Source organism: Branchiostoma belcheri, unplaced genomic scaffold, assembly GCF_001625305.1.
Source record: "Branchiostoma belcheri isolate BF01 breed outbred unplaced genomic scaffold, Haploidv18h27 scaffold34, whole genome shotgun sequence".
Lineage (NCBI taxonomy): Eukaryota > Metazoa > Chordata > Leptocardii > Amphioxiformes > Branchiostomatidae > Branchiostoma > Branchiostoma belcheri.
Window position 1 is genome coordinate 1969685 of NW_017803954.1, and position 21958 is coordinate 1991642.

Here is a 21958-nt window from a genome sequence, read left to right on the forward strand (position 1 = left end):
GAAACTGGTCAATACGATTTCACGATTTCTTTTTAAAAGCACCCCGCGGTGTTTTAATCAATCAGCGCAGTACATAGCCTTATTGCAAGAAACTATGACGTTTAAACTCGCTTCAAGAACGAGATAAAAGCGATTTTTGCCGAATTTGTGTTGTTTTTTCCCTCCAACCTCTGACCCCCCCCCGGTCACAGCTGATGGTTGGGCCCAATTGGGAGAATCGTGGGTAATTTCCAACATGGCAGCCTCCGACGGTCAGCCGAATTTGTCTCAACTTTTTTCCGATCTAAATCGAGCTGGACAAGCCGGAGACTTCAACAAGGCTCTGAAAATTGCAACGAAGAGTAAGTCGCATTGCTCCGTGCATAGTTTTGCAGCGTTCATACATTTAATTTGTATTTTATGGCACAAGAATGTAGCGCGTGCATCGGTAGCATATGGTTCAGTGCATGCAAATCGATGTGAGTTGACTTTAGAAAATGAACGTGGCTATATACACTCCCGGAGTGTATATAAAATCTATTTGTCTTTTATATACACTCCCGGAGTGTATATAAAATCTATTTGTCTTTTATATACACTCCGGGAGTGTATATAAAATCTATTTGTCTTTTATATACACTCCGGGAGTGTATATAAAATCTATTTGTCTTTTATATACACTCCGGGAGTGTATATAAAATCTATTTGTCTTTTATATACACTCCCGGTGTGTATATAAGATCTATTTGTCTTTTATATTTATATACACTCCCGGAAAGTTGATAGGGCATTCGAATGATCTGTCGCCGGTGCGAAGACCGCGCGATCGGCTGTGTTATCCGGAGTCACCAAAGGGACCGGGGCGAACCCCGGGTTGGTCTTGGTCTGATAAATGCACGCCAGACCGTGAGGTCGGCGCTTCTTCCGCATGTATTAGCTCTGGAATTACCACAGTTATCCATGTAGGATGTGACGATCAAAGGAACCATAACTGATTTAATGAGCCATTCGCAGTTTCACTGAGACAGTTTAAACTTGCACGTGCATGGCTTAAACTTTGAGACAAGCCTATGACTACTGGCAGGATCAACCAGGTAGCGAGGACGCCAGGGGCGCGCGACCGGTCTCGCCGCCGCCGCCGGGAGCGGAGGGTCCCGGGCCCCGCGCAAGCGGGGCGGGGCGGTCCGCTCGACCGAACTTCGGTGGAGATTTCCGTGTTGTTTTCTGATTTTCATCATCCAATAAGATAAACTTGAAGACCGAGGTTTAAACTTGGTGCCCCTGAATCCTCAAACACTCACAAAAACCCAAGTTTTGGGCCTACCAAGGAGGCTAGTATTTCGGAGTGTATATAAAATCTATTTGTCTTTTATATACACACCGGGAGTGTATATAGCCACGGCGTTAGAAAATTATATCGGTCTTCTTTGTCTCTCCCGCAAATCACTCACCATTTCGGCATTGGTGTAGTTTTGTCCTAATCGTTTTGGTACTTAAGTAACGGCTACATTTATGAAAAGTAATAAAACAAGGGCTTGAAATACCACCTGCAAGCTAGTGCCGGGTAAAATTTTGGAGCTGTGCAGATTTTATAAATTTCTGATTACTTAAGTACCTGCACCATCATGAACTGGGCTTTATCACGAAGCATTAAACAAGAGGCTTCTTAATATAACGTACTTGGTTTTATGCAGGTGTACATTTATAGCTGTAGACAGCTATATGATTTTGAAGCATAAAATTAATAATTATGCCAATGGTTTCTGAACAGTTCTTAGTATGATCCAATATTCCATGCTTCCAAAATCCTGAGTGAACAATTGGTCGGCCTGACTGTGACATGTGCGGTCACCTGTTCCTCCCCAGTACTGAAGCAGGACCCTCACGATGAGAAGGCGTATCACTGTAAGGTGGTCAGCATGATCCAGCTCGGACAGTTCAACGAGGTCATCAGGTTCATGGGCGGAAACTACAAGCTGTCCGAGTCAGTAGTGGTCTTATTTTATCTTCATTTCCTGCTTATTACTCAGTAGTGGCAAGGAATTGGACATTGTAGAACATGGGGGTTACTTCTTGTTGGCCTCTATGCAGGGGTGTTAAACCAAATCTCCTGATGGTACTAGTACTTTGAAGTTGTCAGTGACTTTAAGCTTCATTTTTGCCCCTTTAGCCCCCTGAAGTTTGAGCGAGCCTATTGTCTGTATCGTCTGAACCGGACTCAGGAAGCTCTAGAGGTCATCAAGAAGATTCCTGAGCCTGACCTCAGGATTAAGGAACTTCTGGGACAAGTGGTCAGATTATTACTCAGTTCATTACTACTGTAGTGTATTTGTATTCATGTTTTATATGGAACAGCCATTGTAACAAGTAACTGTACCTGTAAAATTATTAAGTACAGGTCTGTAGCTGGACATCTACATGTAGCTATAGTATAGTGTACCTACTGGTAGTACCTGTGAACAAGACAACATACCTGTACCTGAACAGAATAAGACACTAATGGCTGGCTTACACATGATCTTTGATTAACTGATGATCTGAGAGTCACTGTTGGTCATGGAAGTCAAGATGTGATGTGGAATGTATGTACAGTATTCAAATGAATCTTCTAACATTGTATTTTTTATAATAATGCTTTCCTCATGACTTTCCAGCTGTACCGTCTGGAGCAGCATGACGAGTGCCTGGAGCTGTACAGGGACCTCATCAGGAATTCACAGGTCAGGACTCATCAGTTATTTATTCTACAACAAAGTCCTGCAAGTTGAACTCTCTAATGTACTAAAACTACTATACTTAGAACTATAGTATAGTCACGGACATGAGTTTTTCATTGCTTTTGGTATGATTTTACCCCAAGCCTGATGTTCAAACTACCCTGAGTACATACCTGCACATTAAACTTGTTTACAGGATGAGTTTGATGAGGAGAGAGAGACTAACCTGGCTGCTGTGGTGGCTGCTGCTCAGATGTGGGGAGGCAAGCAGCTGGTAGGTTTGTTTTTACTCAACTATAGACAGTCACATGTCATAGTACAATGCTACATAGGAGAGTACACCTCTTGGTTGGCTCATTGACAAACTCAAGCCAACGTGGGGCTCAAAACATAAACACTGGACCAGCAACTTACAACATTCCCTCATAGGACCAAGTCTGCTGCCTGTAGCATACATATTAAGTTTCAAAACACAGTCGGTTCGGTAGGGATTCAAGTCCTATACTTGTGAGTTGTGATGGCGGATACAGAAGTTGGATTGGTAACCATTATACATTGTATCTGTACATGTTCTTTACGTCTTTTGGCATACTTTGGCTGTAATATTACGGTATGTGTAATTAAGTTGCTGGTGATTTTACACCCCAGGAGGATTATGGTCTACGGGAGTCCACCTATGAGCTGTCGTACAACGCAGCCTGTACTCAGCTGTCTAAGGGGGACGTAAAAGGGGCTGAGAAAAAACTGCAGAAAGCAGAAGGTTAGTTATTGTTAATTATTCTTATCTAGCTGTTGGTTTATGGGGAGGATGTTCTAAATGACATTTTTTGCCTGGTGAGAGCCTGTTCATGTGTGCTAAATTGTAGACAGCATGCCAAACAGCTATCGGTACATGTAGTAGTATCACTCTGGTCTCAACAACAAGGACTGTTTGTTTATTTCACAGAGCTCTGCAGGCAAAACCTGGAGGAGGACCCAGTAAGTACTGTTTTGTAGTTTTATTCTCTGCTCTGCTATCTTAGCTGTATTAATGCCAAATTGCTCTTAAGATAATCATCATCATGGAAAAAATCTGTAAGAGACTTTTAAGAAAAGAAAAGGAAAGATTGCTCAATTTTTCAAAGTTTGTTGAAGTGGTTTTTTTTATCTGCCACAGGAAGTGACTGAAGAGGACATCGAAGCAGAGCTGGGAGTTTTGAAGTAAGATGTCAGAAATACCCAGTAAAAGTTTCTCTCTCATAGAAGTGCCTATCTGTCAACTTTGGGGTTTATCTTTGTCTGTCAGAAACAGGATACTTTCGTCATCTCATATGGCCTGTACCTGTTGTGTTTGTTAGAACCCAGCGAGCGTACTGCCTACAGCTGCAGGGACAGAATGAAGAGGCCACCAAAATTTACAACCAGGTTTTGAAGTCCAGGTACAACAGTTTATCCTTCACATCCTGATTGAGAAGTTCACTTTACATGTATCCCAGGGTTTGCCTGTTTTTGTTGCCTGGGGAGCTGTAAAAGTGTTCTGGCTATATTTTAGTAGTAATGATAGAGGGAACAAAGAATTTGCCTTTCCAAATGTTTTCATTGAAGAAGAAGCATCTAGAGCCCACTACTACAAAAAATTATGGGCATGAGAGTATTGAAGCATTCAAGGCAATGGAATATAGTTGACATAGAAAACATGCAATTGGTTGTTTAGTTTTTATAAATGTTGAGTATTTTGGTACATTTGTCTGTTCCCTAATTTTGGGGTGTATTTTGGGAATGTTTTCAATGTTTTGTTTTTGTCCTGCAGACCAACAGATGTGGGCCTTATAGCAGTGGCATCCAATAACATCATCTCTCTCAACAAGGTGTGGCAGTTTGTTTTATTTCTGTTAGGGAATCCCGGATGTTTTATTTCTGTTTAACTCCCTAAGACTTGAAGTACCATTTTAAAGTGGAGATAAAGCTAGACAGCTACATCAGATTCTATCTATAATGTATGGGCTACCGAAGGGGAAACCATGTACAAAATATTAGCATGTTTCTTGAACGTAGGTAGCAAATACATTGAAATGTGTATGATCAGTTTTTAGGCTTCTTTTAATTGTAACTACTTTATACATTGTATTTCAATATTGAATATTACCACCTTTTCTGATAAGAATTTTCCTGCCAGTAAGTAATTGACAGTCAACCTTAAATGTTTTCTTGTGCTTCTCATGTGCTTTTGTCTCAGGACCAGAATGTCTTTGACTCGAAGAAGAAGATAAAGTCAGCCACAGCAGAAGGAGTGGACCAGAAGCTGACTAAGCAGCAGCTGAGAGACATCGCCTTCAACAAGTGTCTGTTACAGATGTACACCAACCAGGTGAGTCAGGAGAGGGCACAGAGAATGCTGTATATTTCTGGGTATGGAAGTATTGTTTGGGGTTGCTGAGGTGTTTGTGTCTGTCTGTCTGTCTGTCTGGGCAGAGTGGGTTGACAGCATGTGGGTGGGGGAGATTGATAGGCAGAATGTCAGGAGGTCAAAAGGTCAGATGCAGGAAATGGGGTGAACTTTAAGTCATGACATGAAACCCAAAATACCTCCTGGAAGTCTGAAATCTCTGATTTCTTGATTAAACTTTGTTTCCAAACCTCAACCAGTAGCCTGAGTGGAATCTAGAGATATTGATTTTATTTTCCCCCTTTCAGTGTTTCTTCATAAGTTAAATTTACATATGGCATTGTCATTCATATCAAAGATACGTCACAACATTTTAATGAGATGTTTCTGCAAATGTGTGTTTCTGTGTTTCTGTGTTCAGAGTGACAAAACAGAGGTAGGTGATCTTCAAATGTGAAAAACAGTTTCAGACATATACATGCCTGACATTCTCTTTTGCAGTGTTGTTGTGCATGTGGATGTAATGGGCGCATGGCTTGTCATGTACTGTAAATGCAGAAATTTTTGGTGTTGATTTTATTTTCGAGGTCTTTACTGTCTGCTGCAAATTCATGACACCAAAATTACTGAACCAGAGAATTGTTTCAGCTGCAAATTCAAAACTCTGCAAAAACCTCCCCTTTCCCTCGTACCACAAACTATAACCACTGCAAAATTAAATGCATTTACAGTATATGTAATACTTCCAGAAGTACCAGTAGTATATGAGTGGCCTAACCAAACTTGCATTTTGCCTTCGGGAATTGAAACACAAACATAACAGGTTTTAGTGAAGTGTGTCTGAATGTGTCAGCATGAAGGCTGTTGAGAGATGCTCCACTAAATTTGCTCCTTTTCTAGCTGTGATGACATGCTCCTTTTGTGTAATTCCATAAAATTCTAAAATGATGTTTTATAGTTTTACACTGCGATTTAGCCCTTGGCCTAGGATGTTATATATTGATGTGTGTGATTGTTGTTCAGAACGAGGCGTGTAGGAGGCTGGCTAAGTCCCTTCAGGAGGAGTACCCAGACCAGGACATGCCCCTACTCATCCAGGCTGCCCAGCTCTGCAGGGAGAAACACAGACAGAAGGCTGTGGAACTGCTCAGTGTAAGGGCACACGTCTGCTTTTTCTGTCAAAATTACCTTTCGATGATCTTCTCTCTGTAGAGGGCACAACATAGTTATACTGTCTATAACATACTGGTAATTTGTCAGGGAGAAGGATAAGGCTCATAGCCTTTCATACTCTGACCAGAAAAGAATTACGTACAAAGACGCATGTTAGAATTACACATGTATAGCACTACTGAATGTACACCTACACCCACATCTATGTTGTGAAACCATGTTAACTGGCAGCAGCTGTGGAGTGATGTTAGTCCTCATGTTTGTCTCTGTGTTTATTCTAGGATCACATCAACAACCGGCCTGATCCCAGCATCACCATGAAGCTAACCCTAGCTCAGCTGCACTTAAACCAAGGTGAAGTTGACTGTGGGTGCACTGGTGTGCCTGGTTATTTGTGGCAATTATGTATTATTCTACATCATATTCTTCACATTTTAGTGCTAGAAAGAAATAATAAAACCCTTTGTTGATTTTCGTGTTTAGTATTTTGAAGATTTTAGCAAAGAATTTCAGATTTGATTTCTGAAGAGAGGCAGAAGTTTTGTTAAAGGTAATGCTGTTTTGCTGCAGGAAATGCTGGGCAGGCAGCCAAGGTTCTGCAGTCTGTGGGGGAACTGAGATATAAACCTAACATGGTACACACATCATAATGTACATCATGGCAGTAGGACATCACTGTCAATATAATGTTATATTAGTGCTCAAAAGAACCAGTTAAAAATTGCTGCAAACAACATCTTACTAGTATAGATACAATATTGTATCATGGTATCATGTAGGTTCTTCTAATAGCATGTTGACTCTGACCTGTTACATTTGTATTAATGTATAAATAAGATGAGGATTTGTACTGAATCTGAAGTTGAGAGATGCGTGTTGTGTCCATGTAATGACATGTTCGCTACATGAGTGTTGTGTTCATGTAATGACATGTTTGCTGTGTGTGATGTGTCCATGTAATGACATGTTTGCTACATGTGTGATGTGTCCATGTAATGACATGTTTGCTGTGTGTATTGACAACAGGTGTCGACCCTGGTGAACCTGTACACCAGCATGGAGAACATAGAGGGCGCTTCTGAGGTGCTGGACACGACCGTCAACTGGTACAAGGAAAATGATGTAAGCAGAGGAGTTTGTAGTCCCTTCAGGGTCCTCATAATGATAAGGGTCCTTTTTGGTTGGATGAGCAGTGGGGTTGTGTATCTGTTTGTGCAAACAGTAGGTTGACAGCATGTGGGTAGGGCACAGCATGGCAGGAGGTCAAAAGGTCAGACTCAGGAAATGGGGTGAACGTGAAGGTCTCAGAATCTGGCCAGGAGCCAGCCAGAATTAGTGGTCGACATGGGGGAATTCAGGAAGCTTTTATACAAGGTTATAAGACAATGTGTGAAAGCATGATTTTATGAGATACAGTTTCTCATTTGATAAGTACAAATGTCCCTTTGATAATATGGTAGAGATTGTGCTGTTATAAGGCTGACATTTTGTCCCCCTCCCTCTCCAGCCCTCCTCCCCATACCTAGCTCAGCTGATGAGAGCCAGCTCCCAGTTCAAACTCAAACATGGCCAGGCACAGAAGGCCACTGAGATACTGGAGGAGCTCAGGAGGTAGGTCATTAGACTGTCTGTTTCAAGCCACTTGTATCAGGGAAAAGTATGGTTGTTTTTAAATCTGACTGTATGTAATCCTTCATTTTGTAATTGGAATATGATAAATGATATACCCTTTAGAAGTATATTTAAAAAAAGACAAGACACAAATGTAAAAGTTTCCTTTATCCATGAATTTCCTTGAGCAATATAGAATAGAAATATTTTTGGTACTTTGTAGTCATAGCCTCTATTGGAAAAAAGGTGTTACACATCTGGCCTAACTTGCTGTTCCTTTCCAGCATGTACCCTGACGATGTGAAGACCATAGCCCAGCTGATTTCTGCTTACTCCCAGTGTGACCCTAAGAAGGGAGAGCAGTATCCTTTCTCTGTTGGGAAGGTTCTGATGTGTTTGCCATATCATATGATTATCATAGTCTGAAAAGATGTACTAGTACATGTCCTTCAAATGAAGAAATTTGGGTCTATGTTTTTTGCTGTGTTCCATATTTTTATGATACTAAAGGGTGAGGAGACAAGCCTGTCATGTAGTGGTTGATGAGTTCAGCAAACCTTACAACTATTGCTCCATTCAGCTGTTATTGAATCTCAGACTGCCACATGTTATATTTTACATGTGAATTTTTTTCATTTATTCCATGTTAAGGTACATTTACCTGTAATAGTGAGAATATTTTGTATCCAAGTCCACTCAATTAGTGTACAGTTGAAGATGCTATTCCTTGCCCAGATGATACGTTTAGTAGCCAATTTGTGTTTTACTGGATTATACAACCAAAGCAGACAGTTATATTTTATAGTTATAATCATTTTGTTTCAAATATGTGATATTTCCCTTAATCACGTTTGTTCTAAGAATAAGCAAAGAGCTGCCTCCACTAGACCCTAGTTTCTTCTCAGGAGTAGACATCGAGGCGCTGGAGAAGGCAGCCATGACCATGGGGACACGCAAGAAGGCGGCTAAAGCTGCGGCTGGGACAACGGGCGGAGAGAAGGCAGACACACCTGTGGAGGAAACCAAGTCAGTATCTCATGGTTCTGTTGGTCGTGGAAATCACCGGTTATTTTCTCAGTGTACGGAAGTATAGTTTGGGAGTGTTTTTGTGTGTTGCTTGTATGTCCATCATCTGATGTCTGTACAGTTGAGTGACAGCATGTGGGTGGGGGAAATTCCCTAAAAGCAGACCACAAAAGGTCACACAGGAAGTTACATTGTACATGTAGGTCCCAGAAGCTGGTCAAGTGCCAGCAGGAAGTTGGCCAGGAGTAAGTTGACTGGTGCCATGCAGAATTGTTTGTGGAAACTATGGGTTTTGTGAAATTTAGAAACCCATATCCCCATGGCCATGGTCTTTGTTGAAGTCTGCAGGACCACTGATTGCCACTGTTCATACTTGTACAAAAATGTCTTGCTTATGTGTTCTTACAGGGATTCTGTCATTGTGCAGAAGAAAAAGAGGAGAAAAAAGAAAGGTCAGTGGATTGGAATTACATTTCATACTGTCAGTTGTAGTTGTAATTGGGTATGATTGATAACATTGTGTTCTCAAAATATTTCTCATCAAAGTACAATGTACTTCAGGATATAAATATGTATCACACAAATATTTAGATCCAAAGAATGATGTAAACAAGCCAGTAGTACAGTATGCTTAACATATTTTCTAACCTGTAGGAAAACTTCCCAAGAACTATGACCCTAGTGTGACCCCTGACCCCGAGAGGTGGCTTCCCATCAGGGACAGGTCATACTTCAAAGGTCGTAGGAAGAGGAAACAAAAGGACGGAGTCGGTAAGATAAGAGTGTTTGTAATAGTGTCAACAAGTGTAGCACAAAATTTTGCTGTGTTTGTGTACAAAATGTTAGTGTGCATCTCGTTCTCTCTGTGTACAGAGGGAATGTTTTGCATGTGTGTATGTGTGTGTGTGTGTGTGTGTGTGTGTGTTTGCTTGTATGTTTGTACAGTTCATGACAGCACATGGGTGGATGGATTCCCCAATCATAGACCAGAAAAGGTCAGACACAGGAAGTTTGGTCCCAGAAGCTGGTTGAGAGCCTGCAGGACATTGGCAGTGTGCCAATGGGAAAATCCATAGATGTAAACAGAGAAATTCACGATGACTGAAACAAGAAATTCACAGAAGCTTGAAAAACTTGTTTGTAATACACCATATAGTTTTGAAAAACGTTGACCTTGAGTTTGCTTCCTTCCCTTCCCCTATTGTAGGGAAAGGAACACAAGGAGCCACTGCAGGAGGCACATCTGACTTGTAAGTAACACTAAACCATGCTGTTTAATAGAAAGAATTTATCACTCAACGTGTAGCAAGTCCTTGTGTCTTTGACTGTTTTTCACCCTGAGTCATTAGACATAAAAATGACTCTAAAAGTCACCCTACACTTTTGTAGTGTTGCTTTATGTGCCAAGCAAGTTACCAATACTAGATACCTTTGTCTATGTATCTACCTGGAGATGCATCATCAAGTAATAAACTTATCAGAACATAATCATTTCACTGACTACTAAATGTCTCTATTGATGCAGGGACGCCAGCAAACCCCAGGTTACCCCAAGTTCTCCCAGGGCAGGGGCAAGTGGGACGTCCCAGAGTCCCCCCGCCGCAGCCAGTGGTACAGCCCAGCCTGAGATGGTCGGCCCCAGGCAACAGAAACCACAAGCCTCTAGCAAGAAGTCAAAGAAAAAGAAGGGAGGTGGTAAAAATAAATGGTAACGGTACTGGCATGGCTCCTGATAGCAAAATTAGGTAATTTCACTCATTTTAAAACAAAAATGTTAATGTCTGTAACAATCAGACTGGAGAAAAGAAAGGTTGATACAGATAACAACTAGAAATATCTTTGGGCTTTAGTATATTTCACCTGCAAAAATATAATGATAAAGTACAAGTTCTAATGCAACAAATTCATACTTTTCTTTAGTTTTCAATCTTTTTTAGATACAATTTACAAATAATAAGATCGATCATATTACATGTGTAAATGGCCTGGAGGTCAGTGAGCCTTTTTTCTCCAAGCTAAAAGTGGTATGAAAATCACCTGTGCATGTATCCTAGCATACAACACATCTCCTAGCAACATTAACTTGGTCACTAACTCTTGTGATAAAACAATTTGTCTTAATCTTTTTCCCTCCTTTGGTTTAGAACCAGTCAATACAACTGGTGTGGTCTCTGTTAATACTTTTGTCCTGGTTAAGGTCAATATGTTGCTGGGGTTTAATAAGCCTGAATATTGCAGATAACGTTACATGTCAAAAGATTGTATGGAGAAACGACAAAGTAAAATATGCAGTGATAATAGATTCTTTATTGACAATATAATACAGTGCACGATCACTAATACCAAACTCAAATGCTTTCACAAAATCCTATCAGTTATTATGTATCATGATTTATAAAAGGTACCAAGTAGACAAAATATTTTGATATTTGATAATTATATCTTTATGTTAATCTCTTTTCTCTCCAAAGCTTAATAATTCCCATAACATTGCCCCATGTACTGTTTCCTTTTCTCAGCTCAAATCTGCAATGAGCAGCATTCAATAAAGGCACGAGATAACCATATACCTTGGTAGCTTTCGAGTTTTATTACCACTTGTTTAACAGTAGTGTGTGCTACAGACAAATTGGGATGAAGTTGGCTCCAGCAAAGTCAGTTAGGACACATTTTTTTGGTGCAAAGTGTGAAAAAATGGCTACTCAGGTAGTCTCCCTACACTAACAACCCTCCACCCCCAAGCCCCGCCCTAGAGTTGACTGACCCAGAGGTGACTCAAATCGATGTGAGGGGTGGCTCAGCAGGAGGGCCAAGTCATGTTGACTTGGAGGGAAGAACACAAGGTAGCTGCTAAGTGTTACACTGCAGGGGTCCAAATCAGTTGCGGCCAAATCAGGTTTATGTAAAGCAAATTATGGTCTTTATCCTCTCTGTAGATCAAACCTTCAGAACAATGCAGCACCTTAAGATGCACCATGGCAGGTACATACCAGGATGATAAGGGCAACGAGGGGTTTTAACAGCAGAGCTGTTTGGCCACAACTGTTTAACTTTAAGCCCCTTTGTGGATCTCAAAGAGACCTGGATTTGGCAATTTGATGGTCTTTTTGATAGATATCGTTGGGGTTGTAATTACTTAGGCTCTAAAAGAGTACAGGTACTACAGTATACCTGGTATCTGTCTGTTTTTGTTCCAATGCCTTGTTCTCTATGGCTGTCGCAAGCAGAGAATATCAGAAAATGATACTCTAGGTACAAAGCAATACCAGGTGTAAGTAACACCATTTCCCGAGCTGTATTGTTCTGGAGTAAAGCTCCCACCAGAGTTTTCTGTTATAGCCCGGTCATAAGTAGGTCGTCCCACGATTTTTATGTCATAGAATTTTTAAGCCAAAAGTCTTAAAACATAGGTGTGCTCAATGGTACACTTACTCGTAACTCGATTACTATTTCCTAATTGCCTGGGAAGTGTGCCCTTTTACTGTTTATATTGTTCAACGACAGCATTACATATTTACAAATTAGCCAGCGATTCTGTATGGGCGCTACAATGAGTCCTGATTGGCAAAAAGCCATTTTTCAAAAGCAAGTGATGAAATATTTGAGTTTACGGTAATTACCTGCTCACCTTATTCGGGATACAGTTTCAACATTAAATCCGTTGTGTAAGAGTTCACACGTCATAGGGATTACGGTTTCCAAATGCCATTACAGCAGGCAAAGTCAAACACGTCTGTGTAAGAAAGGGCGTCCTTTTAACATATTTTGTTGACTGTAAACCACGAAGTGCGGAATGCAAACTGAAGACAAAGAGTTAACCTAAACTTTACCACAAGTTTGATGTGAGTTCGCGTTGCCATGACAACTTAATTTCCGCACCGTCTAGTAAAAAGCCACCGTGTGAAAGTTTACTTTTTCCAGTCTGTAAGCTTTAGATTGTCTGGGAGTTGGACCAGGTGCGAGGTCTGGTCAGAAGGAGAGATGCACGGCCTCAAGACGACGTTTCCGTGGTCAACGGCAGAATGTCACTCCATCCTTCTCTTCATCGCATCTGTGGCTTGTATCTTGGAGCTTACAGGTATAGTCATGTACCATTTCTATTTGATAACACTGGGGACATACCGGAGAATTGTTTAATCATTGGTCTAAAGATAGGTGACAAGTAGAGAGATCGTGTGGGGCACTGGTCGGAATCCAGTCACCGAAACTATAGCTACTGCTACATGACTTTTAAATTTGCCCTCAAAACGGCGCCAGTATTTTAAGGACGCCTCTAAATAGTTCTACTCTCAATTGTACACCCGTTTCTTTCAGGCAATTTATCAAACACTGAAATATTGGCCTTTTCGATATAGTGATCTTTTGTTTTGCGTTGCGCAGACAGAAAACCTACCATACTAATGCAACCTTGGGAGACAGAGTGTAAATGTACTCTTAGTTGTCCCTCAGCCACGTAATACGTATACATGTACTGTTCTTCCTTTGAGCACTCGCCATATCAGAGTAAAGAAAACAAGTGCTGGTTCTTTGTAATACGCCCACTTAGAAATAATGCAAGGATGTATTCGTGTCCACTGCACTGCTCAAGGTGAGATCCAAATTTCCGACTTACTAGTAGGAGGATTGGTAGAAATGGCGCGAAGCGGGGTTTCGATAGGAAACCACACGGCACTCACGTTTGGAGATCAGCGTTTGTTGTCGGTCTTGGTCTTATGTGGGGAATGAGTTCCCCAGGCCCTGACTAGTATTCGTTTTCTACCACCCTACTGGATGTCTATTAACCTTGGTACTGAGCAAGTACAATGCACCATTATATAATTACTTACCGTAATCTTCTCTTTTCATGTCCACCAACAACTGCGTGTCTTCATCAGGATGCTTTGATATCAATGCTGAATTAGGTGGGTCAGTTTCACATTTAGTAATACTACATGTAGTGCTGCTCTAGTCATGGTCTGGTTTGTACAATTCTGACGTCTTATGCTGTGGACGTTTTTCATCCAAGACTGGCGTTTTTCGTGGCCAGTCTGATGGCGACCTCCTCGACACTATTCTCGGAGTAAGGACATGGTAGTTAGAAATATGACTGAGTACATACATTTGCCAAGTTTTCCTGTTATCAGATTCGTCCATGAACTTGATAACCAACACTTTTATCGAATCAATGTTATTCAGTTTGTTTTTATTTTGTTGTTGTTATTGACGCGCGTACTTGTGAAATGTACATCTCGACTGGAAATATGCATGCATTCCGTACGGCTATGCCAAAAATGCCCTCAGTTTGCAATCGCACGACGATCTCACGACGAATGTAACCGGACTACCTACTGTTGATCATGAATCTGAAATGAAATATCTTATATCCATAGAGACGCAGTACATTTCAACATCGTTATGCCCAGTTAGGTTGAACCACCTGTAGATCTTATACACATATATCGCCCATGATCTACAGCACCTTGTGACGCTGACCGTCGACCTGTCGTCACCGAAGCGCAGAGTGGCGTGGTGTCCAGTCCTTTCTACCCTGACGTGTACCAAGAAGACGTCACATGCACGTGAGTACTAGCCATGTATCTTCACAGCTAGGGGACGGTCGGGCTGACGGAAGGCTGTATAGACAATTTTATTTGCAAACTCATGCCCAAACACTTATTGCAGGGTAACAATTGTAAAGAAAGTAAAAAAAGTATACGTACATTCTACGTGCATAACGGAGGGACTCGAATTCTTTTTTGAAGGCAGTTGCTAATGAGAAGTCCCATATTTTAATGATGGTTTACTGGTCTATTTTTTCAATACCCATGTTGCCAATTGCAAAGTTCAAACAGCTACACGTTACGGCATTGGAATGTCTGTATATGTGTCATTTAGCTATAAGTCTTACGGCTCAATTATAAACAGTAGAGAGGTTTAGAGAGGTTACAATGTTTTGAATCTGCCCTGCTTCAGTTGGCGGATTGTAGCGCCACCTGGACACCATCTTGTCTTGACATTCGACCCTAATTTCAACATCGAGACTTTGCCAAACCAGGAGGGCTGTAACTTCGACGTGTTGAGGGTATGTTCTTTTTGTTGCTTTCCATCAAACTTTTCATCTATATTTTGCTACAAGGTCGATGCTGGGTTGAAAGTTGCATGACATCCATCCTTTTCTAGCTCCTCTGATCATCTTATCATATATATTGTGATTGGAATTTTAAGGACTAGTGGGCAACCTGCCTGACCAAATCTCAACCACAGATGACCTTGCTTAAGCTAAGGTCACAACCCGCCGTACGTGCTTCTGCGTGCTGTCTACGTGCAAAAACGTGGGCAAACGTAGGGCATCCGTGCGTGGTGAGTACCACCTCCGTACGGAATCCTACGGATTTGGGAGCACGCAGACACGCCGTAGAACTTTAAGTGCATGTAAAACTTTTTCTATGTGCGGTCTGCGGATTCACCACCCGTACGTGCGAGTACGGGCGACGCGCGTGCCCCGTACGTACCGTACAAAAGACGCACGTGTTAGTACGGCCTCCTTACGGTAAAGTTGCAATCGCACAGAGATCGTACGTTGTAAGCACGTATAACTCACTTACCACTTGCGCAACGTACGATGCACGCAACCGCTCACGGCCAGACGTAACGTGCAGACCACACTCTTACACCTTGCGCAACCGTGCGATTGACGTGCGAGTGACGTGCGTCGACGCCACTCCTTCCGTACGTTTTCAGAAAAAACGTAGCAGACGTAGCCTCCCAAAAAACGTACGGACAAAAAGCACGTACGGCGGGTTGTGACCGTAGCTTTACGATTAGCTGCCAACCACGGTCTGGAGAAGGTTTTGGGAAGCTATGGTTGGCTAAAGCCTCGGTCACAACCCGCCGTGCGTGCTTTTTGTCCGTACGTTTTTAGGGAGGCCACGTCTGCTACGTTTATCTTAAAACGTGGGAAAGGACTGGCATGAGCAGTACGTCAATGCACGTCATTCTCACGGTTGCGCAAGGTGTAAGTATGTGGTCTGCAAGCCACGCGTGGCCGTGAGCTGTTGCGTGCATCGTTCGGTGCGCAAATGCTAAGTGAGTTGTGCGTGCTTACAACGTACGATCGCTGTGCGATTGCCACTAAACCGTATGCAGGCCGTACTTACACATGCTGCTTACGCACGGTACGTACCGGTACGTACATCGCACGCGCGTCTCCCGCACTGGCACGTACGGGGGGTGAATCCGCATCCCGCACGCAGAGAAAGTTTTACATGCACTTAACGAGCTACGGCGTGCCTGCGTGCCCCCAAATCCGTTGGATTCCGTACGGAGGCGGTACTCACCAATACGGATCCCCAAAATTTGCACACGTTTTTGCACGTAGACAGCACGCAGTTGCGCGTATATACGTACGGCGGGTTGTGACCGAGGCTTAAGTGTTGTGACAGGGGCTATATTCCGCAGCTAGTGCCAACTTTGAATTGCATCTAGACCCTTGTCGTCTGAGCACTTATACGTCAGCAGTGACTATTTGAAAGTACTCATTTATACGTGTAGCATATATCATAAATTGTGGCTTTAGATCTACAATGGACCAGACACGAGCTCGCCGTTGGTTGGAGAGTTCTGTGGTGAGCAGGCCCCCAACCCTATCCAGGTCGAGGGAAACGAAGTCCTGCTCGAGTTAGTCTCTGACCCCAACACCGCATACGAGGGGTTCCGCGTGAGCTGGAGCTCGTCCTGTCAGGTAAGACATAAAACGTGTTGTGGACCGGACCAAACTGAATTTTGTCATCTCCCACATAAAACACAGTTTTGTCATCTCCCACATAAAACACAGTTTTGAGTCCGTACATTCTAGTTTTAGAGTGTCTTAAATTATGCGTAAAGACTCACCTTTACCTATGCTTTCATGTCTAAAGATCAAATTTTGAGCAGTGAGTGATGTAAGAAAACAAACCAATTTTCTTACTGACGGTGTAAGTGCTTGCGCAGTAGTACTGGTTTTGCATTTACATTTTACATTCATACAGTTATGGAGGCAGTTCCTGAATAGATTAATGTGTAGGGCCACGATGTATTTGATAGGCCCTAATACCGACCACATGCACACACACCACCCCACACTCCTTTGCCCCCTCCATCCAATGGACAATGAAGCCCTCCAACTATTCCTTTGCCTCCTACAGCCTGGCATGATGACGTGTGATACTCACACATGCGTGGCGTCAGAGGACCAGTGCGATATGGATCAGCATTGTCTGGACTGGGAAGACGAACTCAACTGCAACTATGATGGTATTTTTGTTTTCCTTTCTCTTTCTTTTCACCAGTTACTCAACTGCTAAAAAAACACGCAGTCCCAGCGCGGAAAGGATATTGGATTGTAGATTTTGTGCTGTCTGAAATCTATCTTCATCTGAAACAAAAAAGCGCGTCATCTGTAAAACCGCTTTCCGTTAGTGGCTGAGACAGCTGAGATTTGACATATCGCTCAACGACTTCGAATTTCATAGAAAAATACTTTTTTACGGTTCGTGTGTTTTGTTGTACATGTATATATATCTTCCTTTTTTCCTAGCATCATATTCCAATTCCAATAATAAGATGAAAGGTCACATAAATCCAATTTAAGTCGCTGTACTTTCGCTCAGCTACTAGTATCTCCGTCTAATGGAGAGTGTCTAAACAAGGAATCGCATTTTGTTATATACTTACTATGAAATGTTCTATAACGTATCCATAAGCTGTAGCGCCAAGATACGGATGTGCCGTAACCACAGATCCTTCCGAGTGTTGTACTTCTGTTTGATCACAGTTGAGTGTGAGGAGATCCTCTCTGACGTGGAGCAAGGGAACCTCACCAGCATGAACTACCCGCAGTTCTACCCACCAGGCGTCAGCTGCACGTGGATCATATCAGCACCTGCAGGCCAGCGTCTGGCAGCCGTCTTCACCGGCATCTTTAACGTCAGCTGCGACAACCCAGTTTCGGTATGCAGCCACAATTCCCGCGTAGTTCAGTTCATTACTTCCGGGGCGGAAATATTGTTTCGGGCGGCGCTGGTTTAAGGAGTGTTTGTATGTATCTTGTCTTGAGCAGTGAGTATTGAAAGTGAACATAATGCGTGTATGGATGTTGAAAATGAATATTCAAAACGATCATTTCAAAGATGTCTACACTTGACTCTCGTGAAGCGTGGCTCCTGAAGCTGTGGTCATTTAGGACACTTAACAAATGAGCGCGGACACAGTCGTGGTCTCTACAAATGCTTCACTAGAGCAGCCGGGAAGGTTCTGTTTTAACCTGACATACATGTATCACGGCTCAGTACTAGTATGTAACGGTCGTAGAGACCAGTTCGTCGACACCATGCCTCATTTCCTCTCGTTTCTTTGGTTCCTTCCTGACCCCTGTACTACTTTAACTTCCCTCGTCCGTACTTCTCTCTTTCTCCACAAATTGAGTCTCTCGTTCTCTAGTCTGCCTATGGGAGGTAACACACACACAGTACAACGGTGTTACACTCTGGTCTATCTGATTTCCTCTCGCTGTCATTGCCATCGAGCGAGCTAGACTATATTGCCATGTGGCCTTCCAGCAGAGACCGCTCAATGCAGTCTTCTTGCATGGTGTGGAGGGCATTTATGCTGACTGATTCTGGCGTCCGTAAGCATGCTGCAAGCGCCACAAGATAACAGGTACCTGTTGGATCAAAGATCTTTCACTACGAAAGGTAGTGGATGCTACCTGAAACGTCTAGCTGTTCCCAAAATTTATCCAGTCGATGAGTAACTGTTATCTTGTGTACCTTATTACCTGGATGCCTAACCTTGGTGCCTAACCTTGGTGCATCGAAGCATGATGGAATCATGTGCCCTTTCTCTGCACGTGCTGTTAACGCCTTCAAAATCCAGAGTGCGCTGAGTGCCTCTGGTCGGAGCTTTTCTACATCTCATATCGTCTTCGTCTACCTCTGAACAGGTTCTCTCCTATCGGATGCCTAACAATGGGACAGGCGACCAACCAGTAAGTGCCTTATTGCTTTCAGACGACGACAGGGAAAATGTCCATTTCTAGCCTTTTTCAGGTCAGAAATGACCATCTTTGTCACTCTTTCGTCACACTTGGAGTAGATGCACGATGCAGAGAAACATTGAAGCTTCCTCGAACGGCAGTAGCAAGCAGTAGGTTACAACAGGACAGGTGGTGTTAAACGTTCTACATTTTAAATTAAAATGCTCTGCGATGCAGGGTTTCTTTTGTTTAGTTTTTTCTTTAAAATGATACTGATCGTCACCATATGTTGGGCAACATTTCTCATACGACGTCTCTTCTCTCAGTAATTTTCGTCTTTGGTGTGTAGGTAATGCATGGATCCCAAAAGCTTCATATGATGTAATATCAATGCAATGGTTTGTACAAAATTAGACTATCACTACTTTGTTGTTAATATAATGTTTTTAGTGTATGTAACGATGGGCGGACATTTAGTAGCGTTCGATAACTTGCCATAGTATATAATAAATGTATTATTAATCCAACGCTTGTCACGCTGTAATCATAACAGACATGTATATCTGCTAGCGCGCACGACATGCTCAATGTTAACTTCCAGATGTGCACCAACATAGCTCGCAGAAAATGTTGCATAAATGTAGGAAACTAATACTATCCAAGCAGAGGTTAAGCATTTTAGGACGTTTTAAATAAACTTTTAGACATTTTGTCGGCGTTTTCTTTCGGTGTCCTGGCCTTAAAGACGAAATGAAAAGCCCGACCAAAAGTCTATTTGGAAAATGTCCCAAAACAGTCCTATCCTCTTCTTGAGGAATATGAAATAACAATTCACCCCACCCCCTCTATAGGTTATCGACGTGGCGGACCTAGCAGCAGGTGTGTTGGAGACTCTTGGCGAGCCCTGTGGGAAATCCGCGCCCACGGAGGTCTTCAAGGCGACGGCAGAGGCTCTGGCCATCACGTTCAATCCCAGCGCCGAGGAAGCGCCGAGGGCGGGCTTCGCCTTGGAGTATTTCCACTGCCCGATGGAAGCCTTCATCTGCAGCGACGGGACGTGCCTGACCATGGACATGACGTGTGACGGAACGCGGGACTGTCCTGACGGGGAGGACGAAGGAGCAGCCATGATGTGTCCGACTACAGAAGCTCCCGGTGCGTTCTCACGTGTTACTGCACCTAGTTGTTAGAAAGGTAGCCTCTCGGTGGCATACTAGTAGTTTGGACTACGTTCAATTTGTGTCTTTTTAACATCCAACATCATCATTGTTCTAGCCTGTTTCCTGTTCCACTGTGGTCTCCAGTACAGAAAAAGTTAGCAACTCGACAACTCACTCTCCAAGCAAAGGGTGGGCCTGTTTTGGACTTTTTCTTTAGCTTTTTAAGGCGTTTAGTCGCACTTTCTATTTTGTCGGCTTTGGGTGTCTTGGCCAACTAAAGTCCAAAACAGGGCTGACCTCTGCTTGAAGAGTACACAACTAACTATCAGTGCTCTTGTAATACCAAACGACTACAGAGAGAACGACAACGCTCCCCAACGATGAAACAACAATGGCTATGGGAGGTAGCGTTACGGCAACCGCCTCGCCGGGCAACGAGCTGACCCTGGATCCTGGGCTAACCACCGCTCAGGATCCAACAGGACCGGCGGGCACCAACGGAAGGACCAGGTCACCGGACAACTCCACTGTCACGGCCGCGTGGTACCACACCATAGCAACAGCCTACCCGCCAAGGGACACAGACCCCGGTAGGGCGTTCAACTGTCTTCTGTGTTTAAGCATCTATTATTAAAAGGTTGATAGCTGGGCGGTCATATTCGACGCAAGTCGTCGTGCGATTTTGATCTAGTACAGTTTTCAAGCAGGCTGTGACAGTAGTATAAACTACCGACAAGGATCTAAGACAGCCCTTCTCGTAACAAGACAGCTGAATTTTGTAGGACACATGTACGACTATCCCTGGCCAATAATGCCCTCGGTTTGCGATTGCACAATGTATGTGACCGCGGCCTATTAAATTGATTAAAGAGAAGAATACTCGTGTGCAACGTAATAAAGTATTTAGCAACAAAGTTGTTTATCATGATGATTGATTGGAATCCCATCCAGGTACGTTGCCCGTGCGCCGCTGCTACTCCTGCTACGGGAAGGAGAACTGTGAGAACCCTTGGGCCGATCCCGACATCACCGTCCCCGTGACAGAGTGTCTGGACGACGAGGACTGCTGGGTAAGGAAAACCGACAACGCCTTTTTACATGTGTATATATCGTTGTCCTCTGTTCAGCAAGCTGCGACTTAACCAACCGCTAACAACGGTAAAATACAGCCTTTTTCGTAAGAGGATAGCTAAATCTTGTACTACACGTGAACGACATCCCAAAACATCCTCCTTTTGCGATCATAGGAAATCGTACGTATAGCTTATGAAGGGTCATGGATTGAACACAAAGTGCATCAAAGACTAAGTCTGCCGTACACACAAGCAGTCCTCATCGAATTCCTCCTCTCTCAGGTTGAACGTATCGTCGGTCCGAGTAGGTTGGGAAACGCACGCCCAGACGGAGAAGTCCTCTACCGGCGGAGCTGTGGTTCCAAGTGCCCCGCGTTCTGGCACGACGAGGCCTGTAAAGACGGGTGGCTACAGGTAAAATCCTAAAATCTTCCATTAGATCTTTTCTGATACAAATGGAAAACCATGCACACGCATGACATGATGGTATCATGGAGGGGGGGTCTCTTAAATACAGAAAGACAGCAGGTTGAAAATGGAATAGACCCTTAACCTACCATTAAGTGCATGACACGTAAACTGTGTATCTCTGGCCATTATACCAACTGCCGTGCTACTAGCGTTGTAGTACTTACATGTATACATCTAATGTACATCTAATGAACAGGTATGCAGTGTATGCTGTGAAAGAGACCTCTGTAACCGACAGCAGCTAACAGGCGAGGGGAAGCCGTTCTTCAACAGAGACGTTTTGTCTGGAGGTGTGGCAGGACTGTCAGGGCACCGCTGGCCCAGTATCAGTCTCGTCTGCTTGGCCTTGGCGATTTTCATGGTTTCTTCCTAAACATTAACGTTTGATGGAA

At 43.1% G+C, this 21958-nt stretch overlaps 2 protein-coding genes across 2 annotated transcripts; both read left to right on the forward strand.

The window, feature by feature from the left end:
* Nucleotides 1-207: 207 nt before the first annotated feature.
* LOC109475480 (signal recognition particle subunit SRP72-like) lies at nt 208-11438 on the forward strand. The gene is made up of 22 exons (XM_019776103.1): nt 208-341; nt 1846-1963; nt 2150-2270; nt 2634-2699; nt 2893-2970; nt 3345-3456; nt 3643-3674; nt 3853-3896; nt 4034-4114; nt 4486-4543; nt 4912-5043; nt 6085-6213; nt 6516-6588; nt 6805-6869; nt 7261-7356; nt 7742-7845; nt 8130-8207; nt 8707-8871; nt 9280-9323; nt 9526-9642; nt 10079-10121; nt 10397-11438. Exons 1-22 carry the CDS (start codon nt 236-238, stop codon nt 10581-10583), a joined length of 2049 nt encoding a protein of 682 aa, XP_019631662.1. The 5' UTR covers nt 208-235; the 3' UTR covers nt 10584-11438.
* Nucleotides 11439-12136: 698 nt separating this feature from the next.
* On the forward strand, nt 12137-21958 carry LOC109475490 (membrane frizzled-related protein-like). The gene is made up of 13 exons (XM_019776120.1): nt 12137-12949; nt 13746-13772; nt 14327-14429; nt 14824-14932; nt 16427-16591; nt 17034-17142; nt 17663-17838; nt 18830-18874; nt 19714-20017; nt 20379-20612; nt 20974-21092; nt 21378-21509; nt 21763-21958. Exons 1-13 carry the CDS (start codon nt 12853-12855, stop codon nt 21937-21939), a joined length of 1797 nt encoding a protein of 598 aa, XP_019631679.1. The 5' UTR covers nt 12137-12852; the 3' UTR covers nt 21940-21958.